General features: G+C 37.9%; 1 protein-coding gene and 1 long non-coding RNA gene across 3 annotated transcripts in view; one reads left to right on the top strand and one right to left on the bottom strand.

Annotated features, from left to right (window-relative positions):
- Positions 1-11,024: 11,024 nt before the first annotated feature.
- METTL15 (methyltransferase like 15) overlaps positions 11,025-14,214 on the top strand; it is a 79,353-nt gene continuing 76,163 nt past the window's right edge. Inside the window, exon 1 of one of the 2 annotated variants that reach the window (XM_039725051.1) lies at positions 11,025-11,214. In XM_039725051.1, the coding sequence (XP_039580985.1) occupies positions 11,105-11,214 (110 nt within the window). In that variant the 5' untranslated portion in view covers positions 11,025-11,104. Of the gene's footprint in view, positions 11,215-14,096; positions 14,139-14,214 lie in introns of those variants that run through there. The other variant, XM_039725053.1, reaches the window with a different exon arrangement.
- Positions 12,872-14,031, bottom strand: LOC120509874. Its single transcript, XR_005629354.1, has 2 exons — positions 13,960-14,031; positions 12,872-12,997 (listed from the first exon to the last, which is right to left on the bottom strand). It is a non-coding gene; the product is annotated as an uncharacterized LOC120509874 (long non-coding RNA).

Raw genomic sequence — 14,214 nt, 5'->3', positions numbered from 1 at the left:
ATAAAACTAACCTGGGTGGAAAAGAACAAATAAGCCTTGGATCCAGATCCATGTTTAAATCACTGAGTGGGGCACTATCAGTTTTATGAATGTGGTTTTTGCAGCCCTGGTTTTATTCACCAGTCTAAAGAGCTGCTTCTCTTCACAGCAGAGCAGTGTCTTTGGAAACATCACCTCAGCAAGGTGGCAACATCTCTGTTCCACTGATGCCTCAGGTTTAGCTTTTCTATTTCTCACATTCTGTGCTGCTTTAGTGTGTGGGTCTGGGCTTCACATGAGGGCATGGTGAGCTCTGTGCACAGAGCAGGGAGACAAAACAATTCCTGCTCCAGCTGGGCACCAAGGACAAATGATCCAAATCTCAGCCCAGGAGCACAAACCCCGTGGGCTGCAGAGAGAAAAACAAGCAGGATGGGACTGCAGGGGCTGCAGCTGGAACTGGACACTGAACTGCAATGTGCACATGGAGCAGAGCTGATCCCAGGGAGAGACCCCGGCAGCGCTCGTGCATTTTGGGACCATTTGGGTTCATCCTGGGTGCAGCCCTGGCTGGGCTCTGGTGCTGCCCAAGGTGCATCCATGGAGGAGATCCTTGGAATGAATCGCTGCTTTATTCTGTAGCTCTGCCCAGCCTTCCCAAGGTGTCAGTATCTGTTTCACCTATGTGGTTTTTCCAACCCGTGTTTTATTTCCCAATCTAAAGAGCTGCTTCTCTTCAAGGCAACACAGAGCAATATCTTTGAAACACATCACCATCCCACAGGTGCCTCAGCCAGCAAGCTTGCTCCTGACACTGGCTGAGCTCCTTCCAGGAGGGCTCTCCCTGGGAATGTCCCCAACATTTGCAGCCTCACACCATCCTTCCCCAAAGTGCTGCCTGACTCATGAGCATTTTGTGGAGTTTGCAGCTCTGGGGAAAATTACGGAGTGTGGACTATTGTTGTGAAGGACTTTGTTAACAATGCCAGTGCACAGCCAAAGACAATTATCTTTCTTCTAGGGTACTACAGGAATTTACCATTTTCCATACGGGAAGGCTGAAAATTGTGTATGTGACTTTTACACAGGTCTGTAATGTGTTGTGGTCTCCAGAAATATTAAGGTATGAAAAAAAAAAAAAAGAATGAAACATTCTTATATAATTCTCATGGCACAATTTATAAGACAATCAGATTTTTAAGGAGGTTTAAATTGTGTTCCTCTTCATCATCCTCGGCAAGCATGAAATGTGCTCTGATTTTCGGTAGCATTGCAGTGGTACTAAAATGATACTTTTAATGTTTTGTTGTCTTTGGGTTCTTTTTTTTTTTAAGCTACTGAAAATTTATGCCGTTTCACTTTGTATGTAACACTAGTTTAATTTTGAATAAAACCAGTATTTCTTAAATGTGAATGGAATGATCTTCCCATGGACAAAACTGCAGTTTGTAATTCTTAGTGGTTTTGTGTTGCTTAATAGTAATTTTGCTCTGACAAAATACTGTCCTTTTATGTGTGTCCTGGTCTTCAGATTAGAAGTGTAGCAGTCTAGCTCCTGAATTTCACTGTCCCCTTTTATACTGCATAAAGGAAATGTTATGTAGTTGTTTGGTTGGTTTTTAAGAAAAAAATTAAACCAAAAACTAGTATTTTTTCCATTTCTGCAGTACGCCTCTGTTCAGATTTTTGTCATTTTAAACCCAAAATAACAGAAGTCACGAGCTACACAACATTAGACTCTGAATTCTGAGTTGTTAAGTAATTTTTATTTTGTTGTTCAGTAATTTTTATTTTCATAGCAAGTTAAGAGATACCTTCCTTTACATGGGAATGTTGTTGAGCATTTGTGTCATTCTCACAGAAGCAAATATAACCAGGACAGGTCATCTTATAGTTTATAGATTGGAGAGGTAAACATGCCGGGCCACAATTAATGTGAATATAAATGAATGTAAAGAAATGACAATCCTTCCATCTCCGCTGTTCCTTTCATTATCAATGTGCTGAAATTTGGGCTAAAATGACAGAAGAAGCATAACTTGCTTTCACAAGTTATGTTTCTATAAAGAAACAATGCTAATTTCCTTCATGGAAAATGTACAGGACTTCCCCTTTCTGACAGATAAATCTCTTCTTTATATTGATATATTCTTCTTTGTTGGAGTTCTGCCTCTCTGCATTCTTGGCTAGAAACATTTTTTGTGTGTTAGAAGCAACACTGGAGAGAACCCCTCTCTTTTATCCTACACACATCTTTTTGTTTCTGTTCATGTCACTTTCAGGAAGGTTGCAATTACTTTCTTATCCCAAATTCTAATTCCAAAAAGCAATAAATGTAGGTGGAATAATGATAGCTGAACAGAGAACAGCATACAGAGAGACAATATTTTAAAATGCTCTCCTAGTGTAATGAAATAAGCCAGTCATTCTGTATTTAGTGAAGAAATTTCTAAGAATTACATCTCCCATTTTCTATGGCAAAGAAGGAAAATGCTCTGAAATTTTTAGTCTATTTTATTTTCTTCTGTTTTTGAATGAAGAAGAGTTTTGATTGTAAATGTCTGTGTCTCACACCATTATATTGTGGTGTTGTGGGTTCATTTCTTTTTTTAATAGTATAACATACATTATGTTCTTCTATTTCTTATTATGAATAATCTTTTATGAAGGGGGCTTCATCATAATAAAGTGCCACTAAAATAAAGGTTAGTTTCTCTGTATACAACTTTGCTGGAGAAGCTTTTATAAATGACTTTATTGTTTCCCAGGCCTTGGAGAGTGCTGCTGTGGATGGCAACGAGTGTGACTCATCTGGCTATAGAGCTGGAAGTGTAATATTGAAGAAAATAAATAACAAGGCTGAAAAGAGCAGTAAATGAGGAAATGAGGCATGGGTGCATGAGACAGAGGTTGGTCTGCTGCATGTAAGTAGGTACCACCTAATTACTGGGGAAAAGAACTTAGTGAGGGCACAGCAGGACCATGAATGATCTGGAAGCCCTCTAGGATATGCTCGGCTTCTTAAAACAGTGTATATGGAGGGAATAGCTTGAAAATTCCAGTCCTGAAAGGAAATACATTAGAAATGTTGAAAAAGAGATTTGTGCTATCTTTTTTTTGTTTGTTTGTTTTTGGTTGATTTTACTGCTTTTTATATATTTGCTTTTAGAAGGAGGGTTTTGCATTGGGCAGGAACAATTCATCATATTCAGTGTCAAAAAAAACCATGGGGTTTTCCTTCTACAAAAAAAAAAAGGAAAAAAATGCTCAAAACATTCCCTCAGTCTAAGATGTTACTCTGGGAGCCTTTAACAAGCTACAGCTGGGATCTGTAATGTAAATTTTGTTGCATGAAAAACTGATCTGAGAGCCAGCAATGCAGACAGAGCCATGCTGCTGCCATTCACTTGAGCAGGAAAGGCATCACCATTCTCATTTTAAACCCAAAACTGTGCAGGACCTTTGGGGAGCCCTTGCTCTTACCGTTCTTTTTTGTCTTTTCTCCCCCTAGAACTTTTATTCTTTTATAGAAGAGGAAAATAACTCTTCCTGCTCTACAAAGCAACGTTCAGTGCCCAAACTTGCCTTTTCTGTTTTTATCTTGTTTGTTTTGTTTTTAGTTGACCGCTGACTGTGGACAAAAATACTTTTTCTATATCACTCAAATGTGTTTATGCTCTTAGGTTAAAGACCACCACCCTATTTAATGCAGGAATTGCTGAATGCATTGAAATCTACCTCCAATAAGTTTATTTTGGTAAAAAAAAAAAAAAAAAAATAATCAGGGCATTAGGGCATTCTGTTGCTGTGTAGTTGTACCAATATGAAGGAAAGCACTGATATGGCCAAACCTGTAAGAGATGTTATTTAAAGAAGATTTTAATAAGTGGCATTCAGGTTTTCCAAATTCAATGCTCGCATGTCCTAGGAACCAAGGACATAGAATGAAACTGCTGAATAATTTCCATGTGAAACCTTGTGAGCAATTTGTGTCCACAGAAGGCACAGAGATTGATGGGGTGTGCTCATCAACATTTTGCTGTTTGAGTAAAGTTTTTACTCTTGCAACCAAAGGAAATCTTCTGCAGTTCATTTTTTGAGATTGTGGAACAGTCATGAGGAAAGCCTGCTGGGAAGACCAAGCACAAAATCGATATGATCATTTCATTGATTGAACATCTTAATGTATTAATTATTTATTAATACATGGGATCAAATTATTTCTTATCAAAATTAGTTAGAGGGAGGGATTTATTCTGAAAATTGCATTTTGGACTTTAAAATAAGCAAGAATAATATATCTAGGTCTTATCTAAACATTCTATCTCTGATATACATATTTTTTACAAGATTTTTTTTTTAATGAGCTGAGATATGTGGCTCAGCATTTTCTAAAATAATACATTTTTCAAAATAATGCATTTTCCAAAGCTCCTTCAAGCTTTGAAAGCTACTGGAATATAACTAAATTTGGGGCTTTGAAGATAAAAAGATTAATGTCTTATAGTGTTAGCTACTAGTCTTATAAATGATGAATAATTTTCCTTATAATTATGGATAATTACATACATATATGTATTTATGCATCTATATTATATATGTTAAGTATTCACATGTGTATATAATGAAATGTGTCTATGTATACATATATGTATATACATATACACATATATATATTACATATATATTGCACATATATTTATATGTGTAAATATAAATAAAGCAAAATAATGATTTGATCCTATAATTTTTAAAGGAAATGGACCATTTCTAAAGAACAAAATAAATCAGGTTCAGCAGTATTTGTCAAGAACTGTAAGTTAGAAAGTAAATTTAGAGACAGCAAGGGAAAGTATATTTTATGTTTAAGTATTGATAGTGGTTTGTGAAATTATTTTGTTTGTAAAGAAATGACAAATTTCTTGTAAAAATTTGGATATTCCCAGGGGAGGAAGATTTAATTTGTTAGATTTTATCTGGGTTGTGGGTAGAGCAGGAGTATTATGGCTGTCACATCACATATGTCCAGTGCTCAAGCTCAGGTAGCAGCTGGATGGAGAATACACGGAGGTTTTTATAGCCACAGATGCAGAGCATGATCCAAGTCTTGTGCTTCCTGCTGCAGTTTGTGATGGCTGGTGGCACTTGTACCAGCTCAGGAAAAATCCATGTATATATTGGAATCACTTTATATGTTGGAATATTGGATATTGACGTGAAAGGATGGTTTAAGGCTGTGAGGAGGGTTTCGTCAAGGAGGGCTCTCCCCTATTCTGCCACTTCATTCCCTCCCTCATAGGCATTCTCCATCACCTTGCACTTCCATATGGGAATTTCCTGTATGGTGGGAAGGAAGAACTGGTATGGTGCAGTGTATGTACTGTAAATCCATTTAATATATGGTGTAAATATGCATGTTTTTCTCTATTCTTCTTTTTGAAGAACATTCTTCAATTCTTCCTTTTGAAGAATATTCTTCTCTTCTTCTTTTTGAAGAACATTCTTCTTCAATTCTTCTTTTTGAAGAATATTCTTCTCTTCTTTTTGAAGGATATTCTTCTTCTTCTCTTCTTTTTGAAGGATATTCTTCTTCTCTTCTTTTTGAAGGATATTCTTCTTCTTCTCTTCTTTTGGAAGGATATTCTTCAAAGAGAAGAATAATATTTTTCTTTTACTATTCTTCTGAGGTACTGACTTCAAACTGCAGAGGCCTGGAGGTAATCTACTGTTCATCTCCAGCAAGAGACTGACAGTCAAATCCAAATTTAGGAGATCTGGTTTGACCTAAACTACCAAAGTTACAGAAAGAATTCCCAGGAGTATTATAAGAAAGTAAAAATTCTGAAAAATAGATAAAAAATAATAGGTATGGATCTGATGTGTCTTTACACTTAGGGAAATGAAGAATTGATAGAACTGATAAAAACCAGAATTGTCAGTTTTGAATGGCACTAAGAAGTTTTTTGAAGGGTATTCTTCTTTTTGAAGGGTATTCTTCTTTTTGAAGGGTATTCTTCTTTTTGAAGGATACTCTTCTTCTTGTCTTTTTGAAGGATATTCTTCTTCTCTTCTTCTTTTTGAAGGATATTCTTCTTCTTTTTGAATAATATTCTTCAAAGAGAAGAATAATATTTTTCTTTTACTATTCTTCTGAGGTACTGACTTCAAACTGCAGAGGCCTGGAGGTAATCTACTGTTCATCTCCAGCAAGAGACTGACAGTCAAATCCAAATTTAGGAGATCTGGTTTGACCTAAACTACCAAAGTTACAGAAAGAATTCCCAGGAGTATTATAAGAAAGTAAAAATTCTGAAAAATAGATAAAAAATAATAGGTATGGATCTGATGTGTCTTTACACTTAGGGAAATGAAGAATTGATAGAACTGATAAAAACCAGAATTGTCAGTTTTGAATGGCACTAAGAAGTTTCACTGAGCTACTTGTTTAGAACTGCTTTGCTCATAAAGCACCAGTCCCTGCTAAGCCACCATCACACACAATGGGTAAAACCAGAGATAAAGAAATTTCTGTGGTTTTGTGTTCTTCACCTGCTATTTTTCACTTTACTCTTTGCTCCCTGAGCTTCTGACCAAGCCCTCGCCTCGATCTCTCTTCTCAGAAGTGTGATTCAGCAGCAGGAAATGTTACAGGTAGGTGCTTTTATTTTATTTCCCTTTTTTAGAAACATCAGCTGCAGCAAACTCGAATGCATTGTCTTTATTATAGAAAAGAGATAACCTCTTCTTGTGGATTTCACCTGAATGTTTCCAGTTACAGAAGGATACCTGTCTAGTGTAATGGTAGGTCCTGACTTTTGTTTGTAGCAGTGTTTGTTCTTGAATTCTTCTCAGCAAAAATTCACCCCATGCAGCAAATGTTCTTTCTTGTGTTCAGCAAGAAAAAAGTCTGTCTTATTAGTGATAAACAAGCCTGAGATTTGTGTGCACAAACCAAAAAGGATCTCAGTATTCTGTCACTTGGGTGCTGCAGTTAGTCTCTTCCAACAAAAGATGGCACTGCTCAATTTTCTTCAAAACTCATCTCCATTCTCTGATATTAAAAGCTCCTAAAAATTTCACTTGTCCGTCTAGAATCTGCACACTTAGATCAGTATTTTTTATTACCAAGCAAGTAATAAATTGGCCTCAGATATTTCTAAAAATATCTCTTTCCACAAGAAGTCCCAAATGGAAAAAACCTAAGTGCCAATAATTCACAAATTACTCTTGCCACTTGTTGAGGTTCACTTTGGAGTCAATAATTATTTTATGGATTCATTTTTTGTACAAATAGGAAATGAAAGGAAAATAGTTTCCAAGGTTGTCTCAGATATTTTTCTTTTTTTAAATTTTTTTTTTTACAACACACATTAGCCATTCAGACATTAATTTAAATGCCTATTGGTAAAGGTATATCTTCTCCTCAGAAGTTTCTGCTTGCATTATGGATGTACCCAAAAGCAGAGATTTTACACAAATGTGAACTTCTCCAGTGCCTTATATAAAATCAGACAGCTCTGTACTTCAGTTTTGCTAGATTTAGGTGTAGCAATAATCCAATTATTATCATAAATTAAAAATAATAAACACATGGAATTTATTTAATGTAAAAGACAATATAGTCCCCACAGACAAATTTAAAACAAATCTGCAACAGGTCTGTCATAGCTGTTACCATGACTAAAATGTAAGAAACAAATAAAAGCCAAACCCAAAAAGGTTACTGTAATAATAATATACAAATGTCAGAGATTAATTTAATTAATTCAGGGAATAAGACTTGAAATACCTCAGCATGATGTAAAAATACACAAAATCATGCTTTTTTAAAAATCTTATTTTAATACAATCTGAAGTGTCAAATATACAAAGATAACTGAAATTTCCCAGCGTACCCAGAGTACTCTGTGTTAAGTGGCACCAAAGAGGTTCTGAAGGGTTTGGATAAAGGGTAAGATTTACTTTTTGGGTTTTTTTTCATTTTTTGTTTGTTTCTTTTGTTTTTAATCAATTGTGGGGAAATTTCTGTATTTCAGAATTTGCATTTCAGGTATTGTTTCAGTTTATTTCTTGGTTTATTTTCTAAAAATACTGTGATGCTTTGCTTTCAGAAGCATTCTTCATGCTCTTTTTCAATCCTTTCCATGCTTCCCCTCAAGGAGGAACAAAAAACTAAGGATTTACTCCAAAATAAGGATTTTTCAATTTATTATTTTATTATTACCATTTAGAAATAAAATTGCTAAGTGAGAGATGCTGTATTTCCTAAGAAGCTCCTTCAGCATGACAATTTTTTTTTTTTTTAAAGAGAGAGTCAGATTTTGTTCCAAGCACAAGAAATTATTCACAGCACAGAAAACCCTCCCCCAAAAATAAATGTCCCTGAGTTTTGGTGGGCATCACTTTGAATGGGAAGAGCAACAATAGCTGGGAAACCTAAATTTAAAAAAAAAAAAAAAAAGATACATGACAAAATTGTAATCTGTAATTCAAACCAGATTGTGGAAATTTATGATAATGGCTTCATAGCAATTCAAACAATGAAACAATTCAATTTCAGAAGGGCAATAATGAATTTTTTATTGGCAGAGGAGTCCCTAGTTCTTATATGTAGCTCACTAGGTCAGTCTCAGCAGCAAATAGGACAATGATGCATTGATAAAAACTCATCATTATCCTCATTGGGTAGAAAGAAAATGGTGTTTTTACAGGTCTAGGCCCATTTTCACAGCAAGAAATCACCTTATCTCATTAAAAATACATTAGCACTTTGTTTATCTGCTCAGGAAGAACGGCTTTAATGAGATTCATCTTAAATTACTGTTTTGAGAGAAACAGCATATTAGATAGTACACACATATTTCAGCACATATGCAATAAACAAAAAAAAACCCCTTCAACCAAAGGAAAAAAACACATAGTACACTACAAATTAAGAGGCAGAAATCACTACCTTGTGGCTTTTACTCCCAATTGTGCCTGTAGAATTTGTTCTAATATGCCACTCTTGGAGCTGGGAGTTTCCCCATGTGTATACACTTCAATAGACTTGGCTTTTTTGACCCCATATCTGCTGGCTGATAGTGAATTCCACAATAACCCTCTCCCAGCCCTGGCTCCAAGCTCTTTGCCCTTCCTGTGCTCTGCCAGCATCACTGCAGGGCCTTTTCTCTTCAAACACTCAAGTCATGGCTGTTTTATTAGAGCTGGAAATGAAAAGTGTGACTTCTCCCAAGGGATGCTGCAGGAAAAAGTCTTCCCAAGGAATTGGACTTTTTGCTCTTTCCTGCAGAACTCTGCTGACTCCTGTCACAACCCCAGCTGCCAAAAAGTGACCAGGCAGGGGCTCAACTCAGAAATTCCTACAGCTTTATCATACCGTGATACTGAAAACATTCAATTTGCTGCTGATGTTCTTTTGGAAGAAAAACCAAGAGATCAAGGAGAGAGCATGAGGGAAGGGATTGAATGTGATGATCAAGGTTAATGCAGAACTTTAACAGAAGGTCAATCCTCTGTTGAGTGTGGAAGGTAGTAAACTGAATTGTAAACTTGCCCACAATGGCTTAATAATGCATTTGGTTCTTTCTAGGAGGGATGTGATTTTCCTGGCGTGCTGCTACTTCATGATTCTGCATCAGCAAGTAAAATGGCACAGCAATTTTATGAGATGTGTGGCTTGCAGATGTTTTCTCTAAATTTACATTCTTTGACACGTGGCATCACAGCAATGTGCAGTTAAAGAAGTCAAAATTTCACCTAAGTCATCATTTTTTCTTCATATGCTAATTTAGATGTAGTGGAAAAAAAGTTATAGTTTTGTTCATAAAGTGAACATTTTTAACAGTATGTGGAGATCATTAAGGTATTTCAGGTAAAGGCTGTTTTAATTTTACACATTCCAGAAAAATAACAAATTGTGGAAATCTTTGTGACCACCTTAATTTCAAAATATCCAATCATCAATGAAGCTACCTCACCACATACCTAAAAATAGAATTCTGTATTCCTTAGGCTGCCAGCCAAATCCATATGGTGAAAGGTGAAGCACAATAAAATGTAATAGAAAGCAGATTGGAGCGGGTAGTATGGCTGCTAGCAGCCAAATTCCTGAGTAGACCTAGGATCTTGTACCTTCAGGCTCAGTCACGTGCTGTGGTGCTGTTTGCAGACCCTAGTGTAGGTAATTAAGGATGTTGAGTAAGTGGTAGAAACTTTGGGGCAGTTCGATTGCTGCTGCTTGTCACAAGATTCACAACTCTGTTCAGCAAAAATTAGATTGAACACGAGCTGTACCTTCATTTATGCCAAAATAACACCAAGCACGTAGTTATAATAGGAAAGAAAGGAATTATTCTTAAGAAACACTGAGCACTGTGTTCTTCCAATAAATACTTCTGCTCTGAGAAGGATGATCACAAATATTTGTTAAATTATCAGAGGAAAAGTCATTTTAGTTCTTTTCCCATCTACTGCTGCTCCTGAAATCCAGGAGCAGTGCCTCTTTACGCTTTGCTTGCAAAAAGCACCTCCTCTTCCTTGCTCCATATGTTTTGGCTTGAATACAGTAGGGTTTTGTTTTATCAAGAACGCTCTTGGCACAGTCTGCCCTGCCCCTGATGCTTCCTGACCCTGACTCTGGAATAAATTTCTATTTGTTTTCCTCTGCCCTGTCTCCCAGCCCTGTTAAATTCAATCTTGACACACTTCATTCAGGTATTTAGGGCAAATTTGGTAAAGGTCCTAGATATCTAGGCTATAAATGAGAATTTAAATGCCCACATCTAAACCCATTGCTTATGTGCTTTTTTCAGTTCTCTTTCTGAGTTTCTTTTCCAGAAATACTTTGATGCTGTGCTTTGAGAAACACTCTTCATTATCTTTTTCAATCCTTTCTATGCTTCCCTCAAAAACAAGGATTCTATGATTACTATTTTATTATTACCTTTTAGAAATAAAATTGCTGAGTGAGAGATTCCATACCTCCTTAAGAAGCTTCTTCAACATGACGGAATGAATGTTTTTATTCAGAAAGAGTCATGAGGAGCCTCACAAGGATCAAAGATGACAAGTTGCCTATCTGGAAGGACACAAACCCGGCCGTAGTGTGGGTTGCTGTTTGTGCATGCATTTTGCACACACACACAGAGTCTCTGCAGAAAACAGGAAAGCAAGGATAAGAAATCCAAGGCTGCCACTGTCAGGAGCACGTCCCGGCCACCAGCCATTGCAATGGTGAGTAAAATCCACCCCCACTCTCTGACATGTGCAAACTGTAGGCACCTGACTGCACCTCAATCCCTAGGGTTTGGACCATGTTTGTGAAAAAGTCAATAAGAATAAGGAGAGACTGTAAGTAGAGAGAGGTTTCCAAGTTCAGGGGGAAAAAAATTAATTTCATTTGCCCACTATGAGATGTGCTGTGTTCTACAAAAATATTTGACTTATAGAATAGTAAGAATATAGTAGGAATTCTCTATTTCTACTAGAAACCATATAAAGGAATATTAGAAAACTTCTGAAGCAAAATCTGTTCCTCATCCTTTCAACTTAGACAATGAAAACAAAATTCATCTGGGTTGCTAAAAATCAAAGTCAACACTGTTTACTTTCAAACTCACTGGTATCATATAAAAGCTTTTTATCACTAGGAGCTTCCTGAGCACTTAAAACTGCTCACTTACAGAGAATACAATGTTAATTTAATGGAGCTAGGAGTTCCTTTGAGAAAACAATTTTATTTGCTTCAGTATTTATTTAAAACATTATGCTAACATTATTGGACTACACAAACCAGAAATATTACTAGTATAATACTATTAAAATAGCATGAAAAAATAAACATAGTCTTCTTCTGTACTTTTAAATATTTTAATAGAAAAATAAACAATATAATTAATTAAAAATATAAACATATATAATAATGACTATAAAGTAGATAATGATATAAGAATATATAATATATAAAAATAAATCATATCAAAAGTAACACAGAAGTACAGTATTTAGATTGCAAAATGCAAAAACAAGTTTCTAGTGCTCACTTGCAATGGGCAATTAGAAGTCAGTCTCTATTTACATTAAATGCAATTTCCATGTGGTAAATTCATAACTTTTTCTTGTAAAATAAGGCAGCTTTAAGAGTTTGGAAGTCTCAACAATTTATGTGATTCTGATTTCTATGCAAAGATAATTAGAACTTTATTTTTTATGTTTTCTAAAGATTTGCATCATTATAATTAAAAAGTTATAGTATTTTATCACCTTATGATTTTTGCATATTTTAAAATCTGTCTGCATTTGTTTAGTTATCTGTTATGGCTTCTTATATTCCTGAATTTAGAGTGTTGGCTTCTACCATTGGAATGAACTTTTTCCTCTCGAAAAAAAAAGGGGAGAGTTGTATGGATATAAAGGAGATATAAAGACCTTGAAAATATCTAGAAGACACCAAGTTCACGTGTTGGGGTTTTACAAAAGTATTCCTGCAGTTTTGAAGACATTTGAAGCCAGGCTGTGACCTTCAGGTTGTAGGAATGTAAAGAATTCATGTTCCATTTGTTATTTCTGCTTTGACAGTACTGTTTCCCCTGTCATTATGGCTATAAAACTGGCTCTTTGCTAGCATAAAAAGATTTTAGTTTTCCAGCACAGCCTTGAAATGAACTCCATGTTATGTAGATCGTCTCCTACACAACCTGCCTTTCTGGAGCTTTTTAGGAGCAAGGAATTGGATGGTCCTTTCAGGTCTTCATGTGCAAGGGTACAGTCATGTTAAAGGCATCCCTATGGGTCACTCCCTTCCTGTTGAAGGAGCTGACTTCCTCCTGCTCTGGATCAGCACGTGCTGGTTGATGACACGAATCACTCTTCTGAAGTTGCCCTGTTTTTCCTTCTCATTCTCAGGGCGCACACGGACCACCTTTGACACGTTTACAAACGTTTTCCTGGGCAGGAGTCATCCTTTCTGCTCCCAGCTCCACTCCCAGCACTTTGAGATCCAGCGGCAGAATCCCATCTGCAATTGACAGGAGAGGTTTTATTTGCAATGAGCCTTTCACTCTTCCAAGCAGTCACAGCTTGCTCAGGCCCCTGTGCTGGGCCCACCCATGGCGTGTCAAGGGCTGCCCAAGGAGACTTCACAGAATCACAGAATCTCTAGGTTGGAAGGGACCTTTAAGATCGAGTCCAACCCATGTTCTAATACCTCGACTAGGTCATGGCACCAAGTGCCACATCCAGTCTTTTTTTAAACACATCCAGGGATGGTGACTCCACCACCTCCCTGGGCAGATGATTCCAGTAGGGCACACTGGTGGCTCATGTTCAGCCGACTGTCAACCAGCACCCCCAGGTCCCTTTCCACCTGAGCACTGTCCAGCCACACCGGCCCCAGCCTATAACGTTGCAGGGGTTATTGTGGCCAAAGTGCAGGACTCGGCACTTGGACTTATTAAACTTCATGCCGTTGGACTCTGCCCATCCATCCAACTGTTCCAAGTCCCTCTGCAGAGCCCTCCATCCCTCTAACAGATCCACACATGCTCCCAGCTTAGTGTCACCTGCAAATTTACTGATGGAAGACTAAACCCTCATCCATATCATCAATAAAAATATTAAATAGAACTGGCCCCAGTACAGACCCCTGAGGGACACCACTGGTGACTGGCCTCCAGCTGGATGCAGCACCATTCACAACCACTCTCTGGGCCCGGCCATGCAGCCAGTTCTGAACCCAGCACAGAGTGCTCTTGTCCAAGCCACAGGCTGCCAGTTTATCAAGGAGTATGCTGTGGGAGACAGTGTCAAAGGCCTTGCTGAAATCCAAATAAACAACATCTACAGCCTTCCCTGCATCCACTAGGCTGGTTACCTGGTCATAAAAGGTGAGCAGGTTGGTTAAACATGACCTACCTCTCCTAAACCCATGCTGACTGGGCCTGATACCCTGGCCATCCTGTCTTCCGCTGTTTCTCTTACCCCGGCCGTGCCCTCAGCGTTCCGCTGTTTCTCTTACCCCGGCCGTGCCCTCACCGCTCCCGGTCTCCGCCGCACCCACTGCCAGCCACCGGCCGCGGAATTCAAACAGCGGGCCGGCCGCGCTCCTCGCCTCCTCATTGGCTGAGCGCCGTGGCGTCAGCAGAGCGCCGGCGCCAGCGGTGAGTGCGTGGGGCCGTGCGCGGGGTTCGCGGGGAGGCCGGGAGGGGAAGGGGAGCACGGAGGGAAGGGAGGGCA

The sequence above is a fragment of the Passer montanus genome, unplaced genomic scaffold (genome assembly GCF_014805655.1).
Source record: "Passer montanus isolate IOZ18808 unplaced genomic scaffold, ASM1480565v1 scaffold54, whole genome shotgun sequence".
Classification (NCBI taxonomy): Eukaryota; Metazoa; Chordata; class Aves; order Passeriformes; family Passeridae; genus Passer; species Passer montanus.
This window is presented reverse-complemented; position numbering and strand designations above follow the sequence as displayed.